This window comes from Amphiprion ocellaris, chromosome 12 (genome assembly GCF_022539595.1).
Source record: "Amphiprion ocellaris isolate individual 3 ecotype Okinawa chromosome 12, ASM2253959v1, whole genome shotgun sequence".
Lineage (NCBI taxonomy): Eukaryota > Metazoa > Chordata > Actinopteri > Pomacentridae > Amphiprion > Amphiprion ocellaris.
The window spans coordinates 17,833,541-17,847,250 of record NC_072777.1 but is presented as its reverse complement, the minus strand read 5'-3'; the positions used below and the strand labels follow the sequence as shown (position 1 = coordinate 17,847,250).

The following is a 13,710-nucleotide window of genomic DNA, read 5'->3' as shown; positions in this document are numbered from 1 at the left end:
TGTGAAATATGTGCTATTTATTATCTCTTTTTAAAAATGTATTTCTACTTTAAATTTCCCGCGTTTTAGTATTTTTCTACTAAAATATATTTATGGTGCATGGTGCAATTAAATTTTGTTGTATGCTTGTGCAATGACAATAAAGAATCTAAATCTAATTCTAAATCTGAAAGTATGACCTTAGTGTACCTGGAATTTCAAATAAATAAAGGGTAGTGATGTCTGAACAAAACTTAAATAATTTCAGTTCTTGCATAAAAAGAAAGACAACACAACCTTGGTGATTTTTTTCTTGCACTCATCAAAAAGACTGTGATTAAAAGTGATCAGTCCCATCATATTATTGTCATGATACAACAAGATAGTTCAAAAATAAGGTAAGGTTTTCTTTCCCATTTTTTTCAAGTGCTTGCTCAAAGGGGTTCCAATAGAAAACTTTGGTTTTGTTGGGTTTGTCTATATAAATTATGTTATGTAAGGTCTTCAACTTACTATGTTAAGTCCCTTGGGATAATATATGATGTGAATTGGCGCTATATAAACTAGAAAAGCACTCAGAGAGCGCAGTACTCTGCCAAGGCTGCTCATTCCTTATATCATGTCCGATGGGTAAGCCCTGATAAATCCGCAGTGGTCGATTTGTAGTAGGATCGTAATCGTGATCATCAGCAGGCAGCTGACATAGTGTTCACTTGTCATAGTTACAGTGACGCCGTGCTGTTAATGATACAGAAATCTTTTTTAAAAATCGTGGATCCAGACTATAAGCCGCATCACTGCCTAAATCTAACACCTACTGCTGCAATACCAATCTAATGCACTTTAATACAACAGCTTTAAATTTTGTATTTACAAAGCTTATATGTGCTTTTGCAGACATTGTCCTGTTCCTAATATCTTATATACTACAGAATTTTGGACTCCACTGTACCTCTGAAATCAAAACCCAAACAAATATGTCACTTCCATTGTAACCTTATGATGTAATTACCATCAATGACCACTTGAGCACTGCAAACACCCATAATCAGATATCCGGCACTCTACACAACGTCCATTTCACCAGCAGAGACTAACAAAAATGTTAACAATTCAAATATACGGTAGGTGGTGAGGATGGGAACAGCATTTTCAATTACAGGATAGAAATGTTAAATCACATTGTATTTGTCATGAGTTAATTCAAAAAGTCAAGAGTTTTCCAGTTGTGTGGATTTATCGCACCTTTATAATATGCAGAAGGAAAGTATGTTTGCAGCTGTGCAACTTTGAGGTTGCACAGTGGCTTGGTGGTTAGCACGTTTGCCTCACAGCTAGAAGATCCCTGGTTCCCATCCCGGCCTTCCCAGGATCTTTCTGCACGGAGTTTGCATGTTCTCCCTGTGTATGCATGGGTTTTCTCTGGCTTTCTCCCACAGTCCAGAAACATGCTGAGGTTAACTGATAATTCTAAATTGTCCGTAGGTGTGTGTGTTATTGTTTCTCTATATGTAGGCCTGTGATAGACTGGTGACCTGTCCAGGGTGTCCCCTGTCTTCACCCTAACTCAGCGGGGATAGATTCCAGCTCCCCAGCGACTCGAATGAGGGTTAAGCAGTGTATAGATAAAAGATGGATTCTAATTGTGTTACCATGGTTGGAGGTCAAATACTGACTAATATGCAGCAGAAGTGTGTCTGTGATGGTGAATAAACACAGCTATCATAGAGGTATTGCAAGTTCAGATCTGTTGTGTAGGACTACATGTTGATATCCCTTCTTGCATGCATGAGACACCTAAGACTCTGTGGGATAGTCAAGTGAGTGAGGACATCCTCTGGGTTATCAAGTGGGCGCCCTCCTTCCTCTGTGTTCCGCTGATAGGACCACAACACCTCCAGAGGGTTCAGCAGTGAATCCCAGCATCCCAGCTCCCCTAGATGCCATTTACTCACCTGAAGGCCCAGGTGGAGTCAAATAGTAACAGTACCCTAGTGTGAACCACAACTGAATTTTGACAATGAACCACATATCCAACTGTAGCTTTAATTACAGCCGGCACAGCAGCTGCAGCTGTGCATGTCATGTCTTATCTCTCCTTTCTGGAGAATCTGTTTCCCTAATCTAGTAGTCTATTTTAGCCGGATTAGACATAGGGCTGCACAGTGGCATAGTAGGTAGCACTTTTGCCTTGCAGTTAAAAGATCCCCGGATCACGTCCTGATCTTTCTGCATGGAGTTTGCATGTTCTCCCTATGCATGCATGGGTTTTCTCCGGGTATTCCGGCTTCCTCCCACAGTCCAAAAATATGCTGAGGTTAATTATTCTAAATTGCCCATAGGTGTGAATACGAGTATGATTGTTTGTATATGTAGCCCTGCGACAGATTGGTGACCTGTCCAGCGTGTCCCCTGCCTTCGTCCCAAGTCAGCTGGGATAGACTCCAGCCCCCCGCGACCCTAGTGAGGATTAAGCGGTGGCTAGATAATGGATGGATAGACAGACGTGCATGCTATTCATATGGATCAGAAGGAATCAACACAGAACTTACTGCGAGGCAAGACAAATGCATGGGACTCTTTTTGAGTTCGTTATATACTAGTATTCATTGGTCAAATGCGCTTATGTTCCATGCATTTTTAGCTCCTTCATTTCAATAATTTTCCTAATATTGACTGAAATATTGGCACTCTTATGGATATTACATCACTACATTGTAAAGTTAGAGGGCTTGTAGAAATCAGTGACTTAGAACTATAATGGGTTAGCAGGGGAGGGGAAAAAACAAATAATCTCTATTCAGACACTATTTGTGCAAAGAAACAGTTAAAATGTCATGTTAATAGTAGTGGCAGGTCAACACTCACTGACAGATTTGGGCAATGTCTGTCATTCCCTTAAAAGATGTGGTGATGTGTGGTTATAGTAATGGCTCAAGCAGAGCTCAGACCAGTGCAAACAAATGCTTGTGTAAAGACTTTATTCATTGCTTTTCTTGTATCGAAGCACCTTTACGCATTCAGCAAATAAAATTGTGAAATCTTGGTACAATGAACAAAAGTCAAGCAAAAAATAAGAAAACAAATTACAGTGTATACAAATGCAATAGTAATCACCAGTACAGTTCAATGTTTAAAGAAGCGAAGACAACTGTTCCTAAAGTCCAGTCTGAAAGCTGCCTTTGTCCAATCCCTTTTATTTAAAAAGTACATATAGAAAAGCTGCACAGCTAACATTCTCTCTGTAAAATAACTCAATACGACAAAAACTAAAGAAAATCAAAAGGCCAAGTGTGTGATGGCAGTCAGCTTTTTACAAAGCCATTAGAACACAGCCAAATAAATATTGACACGGCAGTTAAGAGGCCACTGGTAGAGTCAGAGTTCTTGGATATGTCGGCAGCAAGAAGGCCTCCTAACTGTGGGAGCAACAGCAAACGATGCCACTAACTGATGCCTGAGGCAGTGAGTCCACATAGAGGCGATATGGCACAGCTAGAAAAACAAGTCCAACTAGACCCACAGAGTCCCTGGAGCAGCTTGCAGCAAATGGTGTTCCCTGAAGTCAGACGCTGACACTCAGGAAACATCTGTGGAGTGAATTAAGGAATGAGTAAGAACACTAACATATTTTATAAACTATCACAAGGCAGTAAGAATGAATGAACTGTTCTAATTGCAGTGTAACATATCTCAGTTAATGAATTTAAAGGCCTGTTCTTCTCAACACCATTGTTCTTGATTTTAATTAGTGTTCGTGTGTAATATCTGCTTTTCAAATAGTAGCATTCTACTAAAGCCGCACTGTAAAACTTTGTGATGGAAACAGATTTAGAGAAACTAATTTTCCTACTTGCAGAGTGGACATTTGTAACTCTGCTGTCTTTAAGTCTCAAAGTGATCTGGGCTCAAGATATATCAGAGATTGTTTTACAGAGTACAAGTCTGAAAGGTCTCTAAGGTCTGCAGAGACACATCAAGATGAAATAGTGTTTAGTCATTATGCTTTAACCCAATTGTGTAAATTAGTGGCAAAATTAGTGGAGACTGAGAAAGACCATCACTGCTGGTTCAGTTCACTGTAGAATTGTTTTCAAGCAAGCTGGAGCTGAGGAAGTTGCTTGTTTGCTTGCTAAACACAGCAGTTTATGTTTGCCCTTGTGTTTTATTAGCACAGCTCAAATGGAATTGTGAACTACTGTAATGGACAAATGAGTTAAAACCTGGACAATCAGGTTCCATCATAGAAGAGTGGGACAAATATTGGTTTTACCACTGACTGCTAATGCTAAATAAAATGCTAAGTTGACAGTAACAGTTTCATTAATGTTGACCTAACATAGCGGCTTTTATCCAAATTGGACATGCTAGCATAAGCTGGTTGAGGGGTATTATGACAGTGACTGGAGCAAGCACTGCATTCTTACAGCATTCTGCATTAAATACTTTGTCATGTCAGCCTGTCAAGTCTCCATGTACCACTGTCATTTGTGAAGCTTAGCCAGATGTCCATGAAGTCAGCAAGCTACAGTTTGCTGTTCGAAATGCTAGAACGTGTACTGATCAACAGGTGAGGCAGACATGACCAAAATTTGGTTTCAGGAGTCAATAAGCAAAAACATCAAATTTATAAAAATAATAATAATAAAAAAAATAATAATAAATAAAAGAAGAAGTTCAGTTTTCCTTTTATTTATTTTTTAAATAAAATTCCAAAGTCCAGCTGACAACTGGTAATTAAAACAGAGAAGCTACATAAAGAGGCACACCCTTCAGTTTTACAGTTTATTGTTCACCACTTGTCACGGACTCTAACCTAAAGAGGCACCTTTTGTAAAGAGAATAAATGGCCTAAAAGTCTCTGACAGCCATAAGTAGACTTACAGCTTGCAGGCTGCTCTCCGAACCGTCGCATCAGTTGATCATGTGTGAATTTGACAAAAGCATCATATTGCTCTGTTAAAAGAAACAGTATGTTTTACGACTTAGTTTGCATAATGCACAACAAATAGTTTTTAAAGTCATTAAGGGAAAAATAAAATTAAAAAAATCATACCTGCAAGCTTTGTTGTCAGTATCTCGTCATACTCTTCACGGATTTTGTCCTCTCGCTCCTTCAGTAGTCTTTCGCAGATCATCCCAACCTGTCTGAGGGAAAATAACGGCTGTTCTTTCCGGAAGGGAGATGAGGCACCTGAGGACATACCTGTTAGGATAGTCGATATTGCATAACTGATTAAAACTGGTAAGATAATATCACTGCAAAAGCATTGGGTCAGTTCCACTTTGCAAAATACAAACTACACACCGATATCTTCTGACTTTAACTTTACTTTAAAGATTTTGTTTCACTTGAACCTGAGTTTGATGTTTTCCTCTGCATTATGCTGAACCAGTTACAGTTATAGTGTATAAATCTGAAGGGCCAAACCATCTGTATAGCAGACAAAAAAAATGTAGTGGTGAATTCCCCACAGTACCTGAATACACACTTCCTTTCAGACCATCAGTCTAATTCACTTTTTCAGCAGGGCTGATAGCAAAAGAAATGTAATAATAAATATAAACTGAAAGTATAAGAAACACATTCCAGTTATTTTTCTCATATCCTGTAAGTTTACTAAGGATATGGGATTTCCCTCGCTAGTTTACAATGCAAAGTGGGGATGGAGATTAATCAATTAAATAACCAAATTATTATTGAAGAGAGAATGGTTTGTAAGACGTCGATTTCATACTAATAAAGCACAATCAAAATGGCTATTTAGTCAAAATAACAAGTTTGCAACAGTCAGTTGACAGTACCTATGCTTTTCTCCCAAAGTAAGACCTGAGGCAGTCAGTCACAATAAGCTTATGATTAGGCTAGAGTTTCATGGCTGCAGATCATAGTTGTGAAGAGCCAACAGACGTTTACACTACCCTTTCAATTACAAGCTAAAATAGGAAGACACTGTGTTAATGGAAGAACTAGTAAATATCCTGTAAACGAGCCACTTGCATCTACCTGGTAGGGCTGGTCCACCATGAAGGTTCTGAAGGTCCAGAGGACAGCAGCCATCTGGCTGCTGGAAACCACTGTCCAGGTGTCGACGTTTCTGCAGCCGTTTGTACTCCTGTTTAATATTGTGTAGGATTTGCTCTGAAATACACAGAAACAGTGGTCTGAGTGTTAGCCCATATCTGTTTGTATGGAGACAAAGCAGTTGCAGAACTGACAAGTTTGATCATTTCACATGGCTTTGGTAACATATCATGATACACATCACTTCAGACATAACAAATAAAGTACCAATTATTTGAAATAATCAGTGCAACATTAATCTTAAAGAATTAATTCCTGTTAGCCTCCGACTTAAACTATTTCCCTGGCCCAAACCAAAATACACTCAAAATAAATTTTTCAGTTACAAAAGTTGCTCCCGAGTGTGTGCTGAATTTAGAACTGGACAGCGGAACTTCACATCATATCATCTGCGATATGAGTTTCTCATCAAGCAGCAGTAAACAGCTATGTACATTTCAAAATCGTGTTTGAAATTTTGCCCAACGTACACAGCACCACACCGAAGACATGCTAATGTGTGAAGTGCTAACGCATTGCATTTAACAGGTGATAAACAAACGGAACTTGAGATTACACTGAAATTTAAAAGTGAATTCTCTACCTGTTGTTAGTTTGGACGACACTTCCCCGAAAGGCGAGGGCTCCATACGCAGATATTTCTGCGGTGAGGAGACCGGAGACATGATAGGGGCGCACCTCCTTCTTTTAGGGGAAGCCGGGCTCATTAACGGGTCAAAGTCCAGAGTCCTTTTCAGAGTAGCCCCACAAGCCATTACGTTTAAACGTGCCCAAAACTTACAAAAGCCAAAATCCCTTGTTGTATGCGAGTCCGGGCCTGGGCTCCGGTCTGTCCTGCTAATGCTATGTAGCGTTAGCTAAGTCGAACAGTAGTAGCCAGCGATTCCGGGTTGCAGATAAATACGCGGTTTTTCGCCACTCGTTGTCTGCTGCTTATTAATCGTACAAACTTTACGTTACTGAATATATATTGAAATAAATGTGAACAAAATCACGAAGCGTAACCGTCGTATAAAACCAGATGACTTCAGATTTTACTGCATAAATCCCGACCATTGAGGGGTTCAAACTAGCATACGCGTTAGTCCCGTCTGTTTGGCTAGTAATACGCATGCGCAAGACAACAGCGTTGTAGTGGTACTTGTAGTTTTTATCTCCGTTTATGTCGATTATTTTAAAGATTAGGAATACTACATTTCCCGAACACCCCGAAAATTATATTCAAAAAATAAAACGTTTGCTAAGAAATGCCCCAAATCCTTCAAGTTTCAGTTTCATCCAAAACTTTTGAATAGAAAGGCAAAACATAAATAAATGAATAAATACGTATTTTTAAAAGGTTACATCGAAAAGCTCTGCATTTACAATGTGTTTAATAGACCAAAAACCTTTACATTTTACACAAAATATAAAATTTTAATAGTAATCCATTACAAAGATTTATGTGAAGAAATGAGATATGATTACTATTACATTGCTGTTTTGCCAGTTAAAATAATTCTGTATTAATTCATATGAAAAAAAATTGTTTAAAATGCAGCTGCCAAGGAGAAAAAAAGGACAAAGTCTGCATGTTAATATTATTTCTTAGCAGTTGTGTTGTTTATGTGTGTAGGAATAAGTAGCTATTGTTAACACATGTTGCACAATTAAGACCATTTATCTAGATAACTGTCATTAATTCTGTAAAATTATCAGCCGACAAATTGTCTGTTTACCATTTTAAGATTTTAGAAAGGAAATGAATAAAACATAAATAATTATAACTTTGGGTGAAGTACGGTGATTAAACACTGTTTAAAACAATTTATTTGTGATTTGTGAATTAATAGAAATGAAAGTACTGTTTATGAAAGCTTACAATAGTTTGCCAAGTTGTAGTTTCAAAACAAAATTTGCTGCACCTGTTGAATGTTAGGAGAAATTCTTAATTTATAGCTTGACAATGGCGTGACAAAAGCCACACAATTCCCAACCTGAACTGCAGTCCTGCATTGTGATAGAGTAAGCACACATCATGGCTTTTTCTACACTGGGCCATTTCATCGATAAATTAACAAAATTCTGTTGGCATATGCATGAACAGATGTTGCCATTTTCCCCATCCCTGTAAGCCAGCAGATGACAAGAACAGAGCAGATGTTGCTGTCAGAGGATGCTTCTGTCAGCCGTTTATTTGCAATTTGTTGCTTTTCGGTTGCAAGACATAACCACAGTTATATTAATAAAGCATAAAAAAATCCACATAGAGGGCTGCACAGTGGCTTGGTGGTTAGCACTTTGACCTTGCAGCTAGAGGATCCTTGGTTCGCGTTCCGGGCCTTCCTGGGATCCTTCTCCATGGAGTTTGCATGTTCTCCCTATGCATTCATTGGTTTTCTCTAGGTTCTCCAGCTTCTTCTCACAGTCCAAAAACATGTTCAGGTTAATTGGTACCTCTAAATTGTCCATAGGTGTGAATATGAGTGTGATTGTTTGTCTCTATATGTAGCCCTGTGACAGACTGGTGACCTGTCCAGGGTGTCCCCTGCCTTCACCCTAAGTCAGCTGGGATAGACTCGCTGCAACCCGAATGAGGATTAAGTGGTGTACAGATAATGGACGGATGTGAGGAATGAAATTTCTCCCTATGAGAAATGTCCTCAGACATTATGGTTCCACAAGGGGGCAGTAAAACATCACTGATTCATTTGGGTAGCTTCCATCCTTTCCTTGTCCATGTTCCTCTCCAATGAGTGATTGTTGGAGGGATTAAGCAAAGTGTGTTGCTACCTCATGTTTCCCACCATCAATTAATCAATCAAACCACTGCAGGCGAAATGACGACCAGCTGTGACTTTATTCAAAAGTTTGAAAACAGCAATATTAAAACACTTGACGGTGATTTTTAGGTCATAGATTCCTTGTTATGCCACCAATGTACAGAAGCCACTTGACAGTTGACATTTTGATCTTCAATACTCAATAATACAAGCGGCAGCAGAGCATATTGATAAACAGCTGTCTGGATAACTTTACACCTAGATAAATGTCTACAGAACAATTGTGCCGTGAGAGTTCTAGATTAAAAGTACTATATCACCTTGTAGAAAAATCACAACTTCTTTTGTAAGGTCAGTACTCATTGCCCCCACCAAATGCATACATACACACACTTCTATTCAAGGTACCAGCTAAAGAAAAGACCTGTGTTTCTTTGTTTTGAAAATAAAATAACAGCAGACATATTTTTATTTAGAGTTACGCCAAAACTACTTCACAAGCCCTGTGCATGGGTTGTTTCTGTTTACCAAAATGGTGCCCCGCTGCAACAGTAGCACTAAAACAACTCACTGCAATGATCAAAAGGCTTGAGGTTGGAAATATTCACCAAGTCACAAGGTATCACACACATACAAGGCTGAATCCAGATAAATCATACATTTGATGAGAGCAGCTACAGTCAGAACCCCCTTCAGTTACAGTAGTGACCAGCACACTGTATGTGAAATCAGTTTTGATCTGTTTAAGCTTTGACCAAAAGCTTTTGTTTTGCTGTTGTTTTCCTAGCTGTATAGCTGAATGAGTCAACTTGAACACTTTATTTTGCAAGAAAACACTGTACAGTTGTTAGGTATACATTAGAACAAAGACACAATACTCTGAAGGTGTAGCACGGAAAGAAATGAACATCAGGGACAATTCTGCCACAGAAAATGCCATTTCAGATTTCACAAACTCAAGCTGAGAGTCTATCTACCTCTATCTAGAGTTTATTTTGTCATGTGATAATATTTTTTCCTTGAACATGAACCATCTCTTATTTCTCCAAAATCTCTTCACACATTTGCAGCTCACTGAGTTTTGTCAGAAAAAGTACAAAAGTGACACGTTTAATGACAATTTCAGGGCAAAAAAAAAGAATCACACCCAATTTCATTTATTTTTGTGATTTGCGTAAAGAACTGTCTAAATTCAACATGTCCATGAAGCTTGTAGAAAGTCAAGGCGCAAAGATGTTATACTCACGATGCAAGACACACGTTAAAGTTGAAATGACACAGTAAACCATCTCTAACTAAAAATGTCAGTAGCCCCTTATCCCATAAATTATGATATATTGTTTTGAAAACCTGAATTTACAGTACAAAAATATAATATGCCTTTGCTAATTGGTTGTCATGAAGTTATGGTAAACAGCAGATTTATGATAGTCTTTGATAATCTTTTCCAATTGTGAGTCCTTTCTATGACCTTGTGAAACCATTTGGCACTTTGGCACACTATGTACTCATACACCAACTAAACTTATGTAACCACTAAAGCGTCTATGTGAGGATGTAACACTTTCAGAAGAGATTTTCTCTGGAATATCTAACTTTTGCTTTATTTTGTGGAATGACATTGCTTTTAAGAGGATGACATTTACACAGTTTTTCCCATGACAGCCATTTAAACAGCTTCTGCAGAAGTTTCAGTTGACACAGACATTGTCACTTTGGCTATTTTCACAGTGGTCTTCACACAGCTCTCTGCAGCCCTGTTGGCAGAAATGTTGGCATTTCTATTTTGGCAGTCTGACTCGAGGCTATTGTCCAGTTGCTGGGCACTGCCCCTGCAGGCATGGCAGGAGCTGAGGAAGGCGTGCCGCAGGTCCTTGCTCCTCAAGGCGTAGATCATTGGGTTGACAGTGGAGTTGAATAGGCAGAGCATGCTGCAGAATGCAAACACTGTCTTGATGTCATCATCCATTCTCCAGAAGAGGTCATAGACCATGATAGCAAGCACTGGGCCCCAGCAGATGACCAGCACCACCAGGATAAGCACCAGAGTCTTGGCCAGACGGATGTCCATGCGAGCCTGCTCAGGGCGTGTGGTTTGCACTTTAGTCCCATCTGCTGAATAGACAACAAGGCTCTTCTGGGAGGTGCGACTTAGCATGCGCACAGCGTGGTGGTGTGCTCTCCACAGAATATATATGTAGGCGTAAATAATGAAAAGAACCAGCACACTGGTTACACCGATCCAGAACATCAGGTAGTTCTCGTCAATGAGAGGGAATATATCTGAGCAAACAGATTTGAGACGTTTACAGTTCCAGCCGAGCAGAGGTAGCACTGCAATGACAATGGAGATAGTCCACATCATACAAAAGGCTATTACAGCCTTGGTCCGTGTCACAATGCGCCTGTACGCGAGAGGCCGGTGAATAGAGATGTAGCGGTCAATAGCAGTGAGGAAAAGGCTTCCCACTGATGCTGTGAACGACGCTATGACTCCACCCAGCTTGAAGAGAAAAACACTGGGGCTGTCCTTCCTGTGGAAAACATGAAAGTCCAAAAAGCTATACACAAAGATGACACTGCCCAGCAGGTCAGCCACAGCAAGACTTCCGATGAAGTGGTAAGACGGCCGGCAGCGGAGGGTGCGAGACTGCAGGATGACGCAGAGCACCACCAGGTTCTCCAGCACCGTGAAGGTACCCAGAGTCAGAGACATCACAGCCACAGCCAGCTGCTGACTGGGAGTCAGGATCATGAAACACTCCATGTCCATAAAGTTCTCCCCACATTGTATGTTGTTAGTCTCATCTCTGAATGTGCTCCTGTTGCCAAACAAGTCTGTGGCATTGGTGGGGTAGAAGGGGATGCCCTTGAGGATGAGCTCCTCATCTCCGGGTACCTTGTTTGGGAAAGAGTTGCTCCGGAAAGCAGATAAGGGCTTCTGCAGAGAGAAGCTGCCCTTAAAGTCTACATCATTGATAGGGTCATCATAGTTAGCATTGTTGGAGCCCAGATACTGTAAACCAGATGTAATAGTCCGGAAGGTGGTGTCTGCCACACCATCCAGCACTGATTTCATGGCTGTGTCTGAGGGTAATACTGCAGTCTAAGACGCCAGGACAACCTATGAATTGATGACAAACATTTCAGACATATTTTTAAAACTAATACAAACCTTTCCAACATGTTTGCAACATTGCAATACTTGAGTCTACACCTTGGATAAAGAAATTCCATTAACATGCATTAAGCTTCATATAATTAAAAGACTTCAGTCCGGATGTTTGAATTCCAAGGTAGTTGTACAATTCTGCTTGACTTTAATACTGTATTGTGTATTCTGTATATATTTAACACAACGGAAAATTATTCATCAGAATTGGAAAGTCATCACATAAAAAAAAAAAAACCCACCAATATAACGTTTTTTTTTCTTTGACGTTCAAAAGCAAAAAGAGAAAGCAGACTAAACAAATATCTAAAGCCTACACTACATGCCTGGTCAAATTTGGATAGGCCGACTTAATATAACACTAGACATATAATAACGGTTTTTGCATAATTTCGATATATGCCACATTTGGTTTAGTGTTCAATTAGTTGACTGTCTGGAAAGTCTGATAGCCAGGTGTGCATATTCTGGTACACAAATGTACTCTGAATGAATCTGCATATTAAAAAAGAAAAAAAAGGGAAAAAAAAAACAATAGATTCCCCTAATTCTGAGGCAAACAACACAAAACATTTAAACTATTAGAAAAAGCCTCAATTAAACGTTTTAAAGAGGAAAAGTGAGTTCTTTTACCTTACATAATTTTCCCAAGTGCGCAGAATCGCCCTCAATCACCGCGCGTTAATCCAAGTCAGAGGCGCATCATCCAGCCAACTCACGTCTTACATAAAAAGAGAAACAACCAGCGTGCATATGTTAGAAAGAAACCATCAGTTTTGTCATATGAATGAGTTTGTTTTTCAAATTGTACATGTAGCAGAAGTTGCTCAGGTGTCTGCAGCGGCGTCTTGTTGCTCTTGGAGTGCGCTCATGCTCTGTGGACGCAGGTTTCTGCTGCTGTCGCTGCTGCTGCTGCTGCTGCTGCCGCCTCCAGCGTCTCTCCGCTCCTTTTCTCTGTCTTCACACTTATAAAACGTCACTTCTACAAGCCCTGTCACGTGTTTCCATATAGCTCTATCTGCCCATGGAGCTGTCAAGTGCGGTGCATATGAACAAGAGAGGCGACAGAGGAGGCTCATCAAAAGGTTTTCATTTGAATTCCCAAAGCTTGTCTTTGCAGACGAGCTCGGACAAAGGAGCAGCAACAACACAAAAAAACAGACTTCAGGGAGAAAAAAAAAAACGTTTTTTCTTTGTTTCACGATGTAAGTGCGAACGCGACTGTGTCCATTTAGCGGGAACAAAAAGCTGGGGTTTTTCCTTTAATATCTCCTCATGAAGGTCACTCCTCGGTGGCACAGTGCAGGCTTTACTATCATCTGGGAAAGACAGTTTGCAGACATCACTGGGAGTCAGCGCATGTCTGTTTATTTCGTGAATAATTAACTGAAATTGACAATCTCAGGAACAGAAAGCAGCCCTCATCGTTCTGGTGTTCTCTCAGCAGCAAATCCATCAAGCTTTCCTATTTTCTGGTCCAAAACTGAAATTTCAAGACCTTAAAAATGAGTCCGTATTTAACTTGAAATGAAAAAGGGTATTTTTTAGAAGACAAACAATTTATACACCTCAGTGAAACATAGATGTGCTGGCAAGTGATGATTCACGCACATTGTGTTATGTTGAGGGTTTTTTTTTGTTTTTTTTTTTTTGTATTGTTTGCACGCTTCATGTTTCACCCCAGTGTCCTCTCCTCTGGTCAACACTATCAG

The 13,710-nt window shown here is 39.7% G+C and overlaps 2 protein-coding genes across 3 annotated transcripts; both read right to left on the bottom strand.

Annotated features, from left to right (window-relative positions):
• Positions 1 to 2,943: 2,943 nt before the first annotated feature.
• akirin2 (akirin 2) lies at positions 2,944 to 7,175 on the bottom strand. Its single transcript, XM_023285028.3, has 5 exons — positions 6,648 to 7,175; positions 5,987 to 6,121; positions 5,036 to 5,185; positions 4,864 to 4,935; positions 2,944 to 3,569 (listed from the first exon to the last, which is right to left on the bottom strand). The coding sequence occupies exons 1-5, from the start codon at positions 6,817 to 6,819 to the stop codon at positions 3,559 to 3,561; spliced, it is 540 nt and encodes a 179-aa protein (XP_023140796.1). The 5' UTR covers positions 6,820 to 7,175; the 3' UTR covers positions 2,944 to 3,558.
• Positions 7,176 to 8,884: 1,709 nt separating this feature from the next.
• Positions 8,885 to 13,288, bottom strand: cnr1 (cannabinoid receptor 1). Of its 2 annotated transcripts, none has more exons than XM_023285057.3 (3): positions 12,810 to 13,288; positions 12,637 to 12,719; positions 8,885 to 11,950 (listed from the first exon to the last, which is right to left on the bottom strand). In XM_023285057.3, the coding sequence occupies exon 3, from the start codon at positions 11,903 to 11,905 to the stop codon at positions 10,496 to 10,498; it is 1,410 nt and encodes a 469-aa protein (XP_023140825.1). In that variant the 5' UTR covers positions 11,906 to 11,950; positions 12,637 to 12,719; positions 12,810 to 13,288; the 3' UTR covers positions 8,885 to 10,495. The 2 variants fall into 2 exon arrangements, with proteins under 2 accessions (XP_023140825.1, XP_023140823.1); XM_023285055.3 differs by having other exon boundaries at positions 12,632 to 12,719; positions 12,810 to 13,287.
• Positions 13,289 to 13,710: the final 422 nt, after the last annotated feature.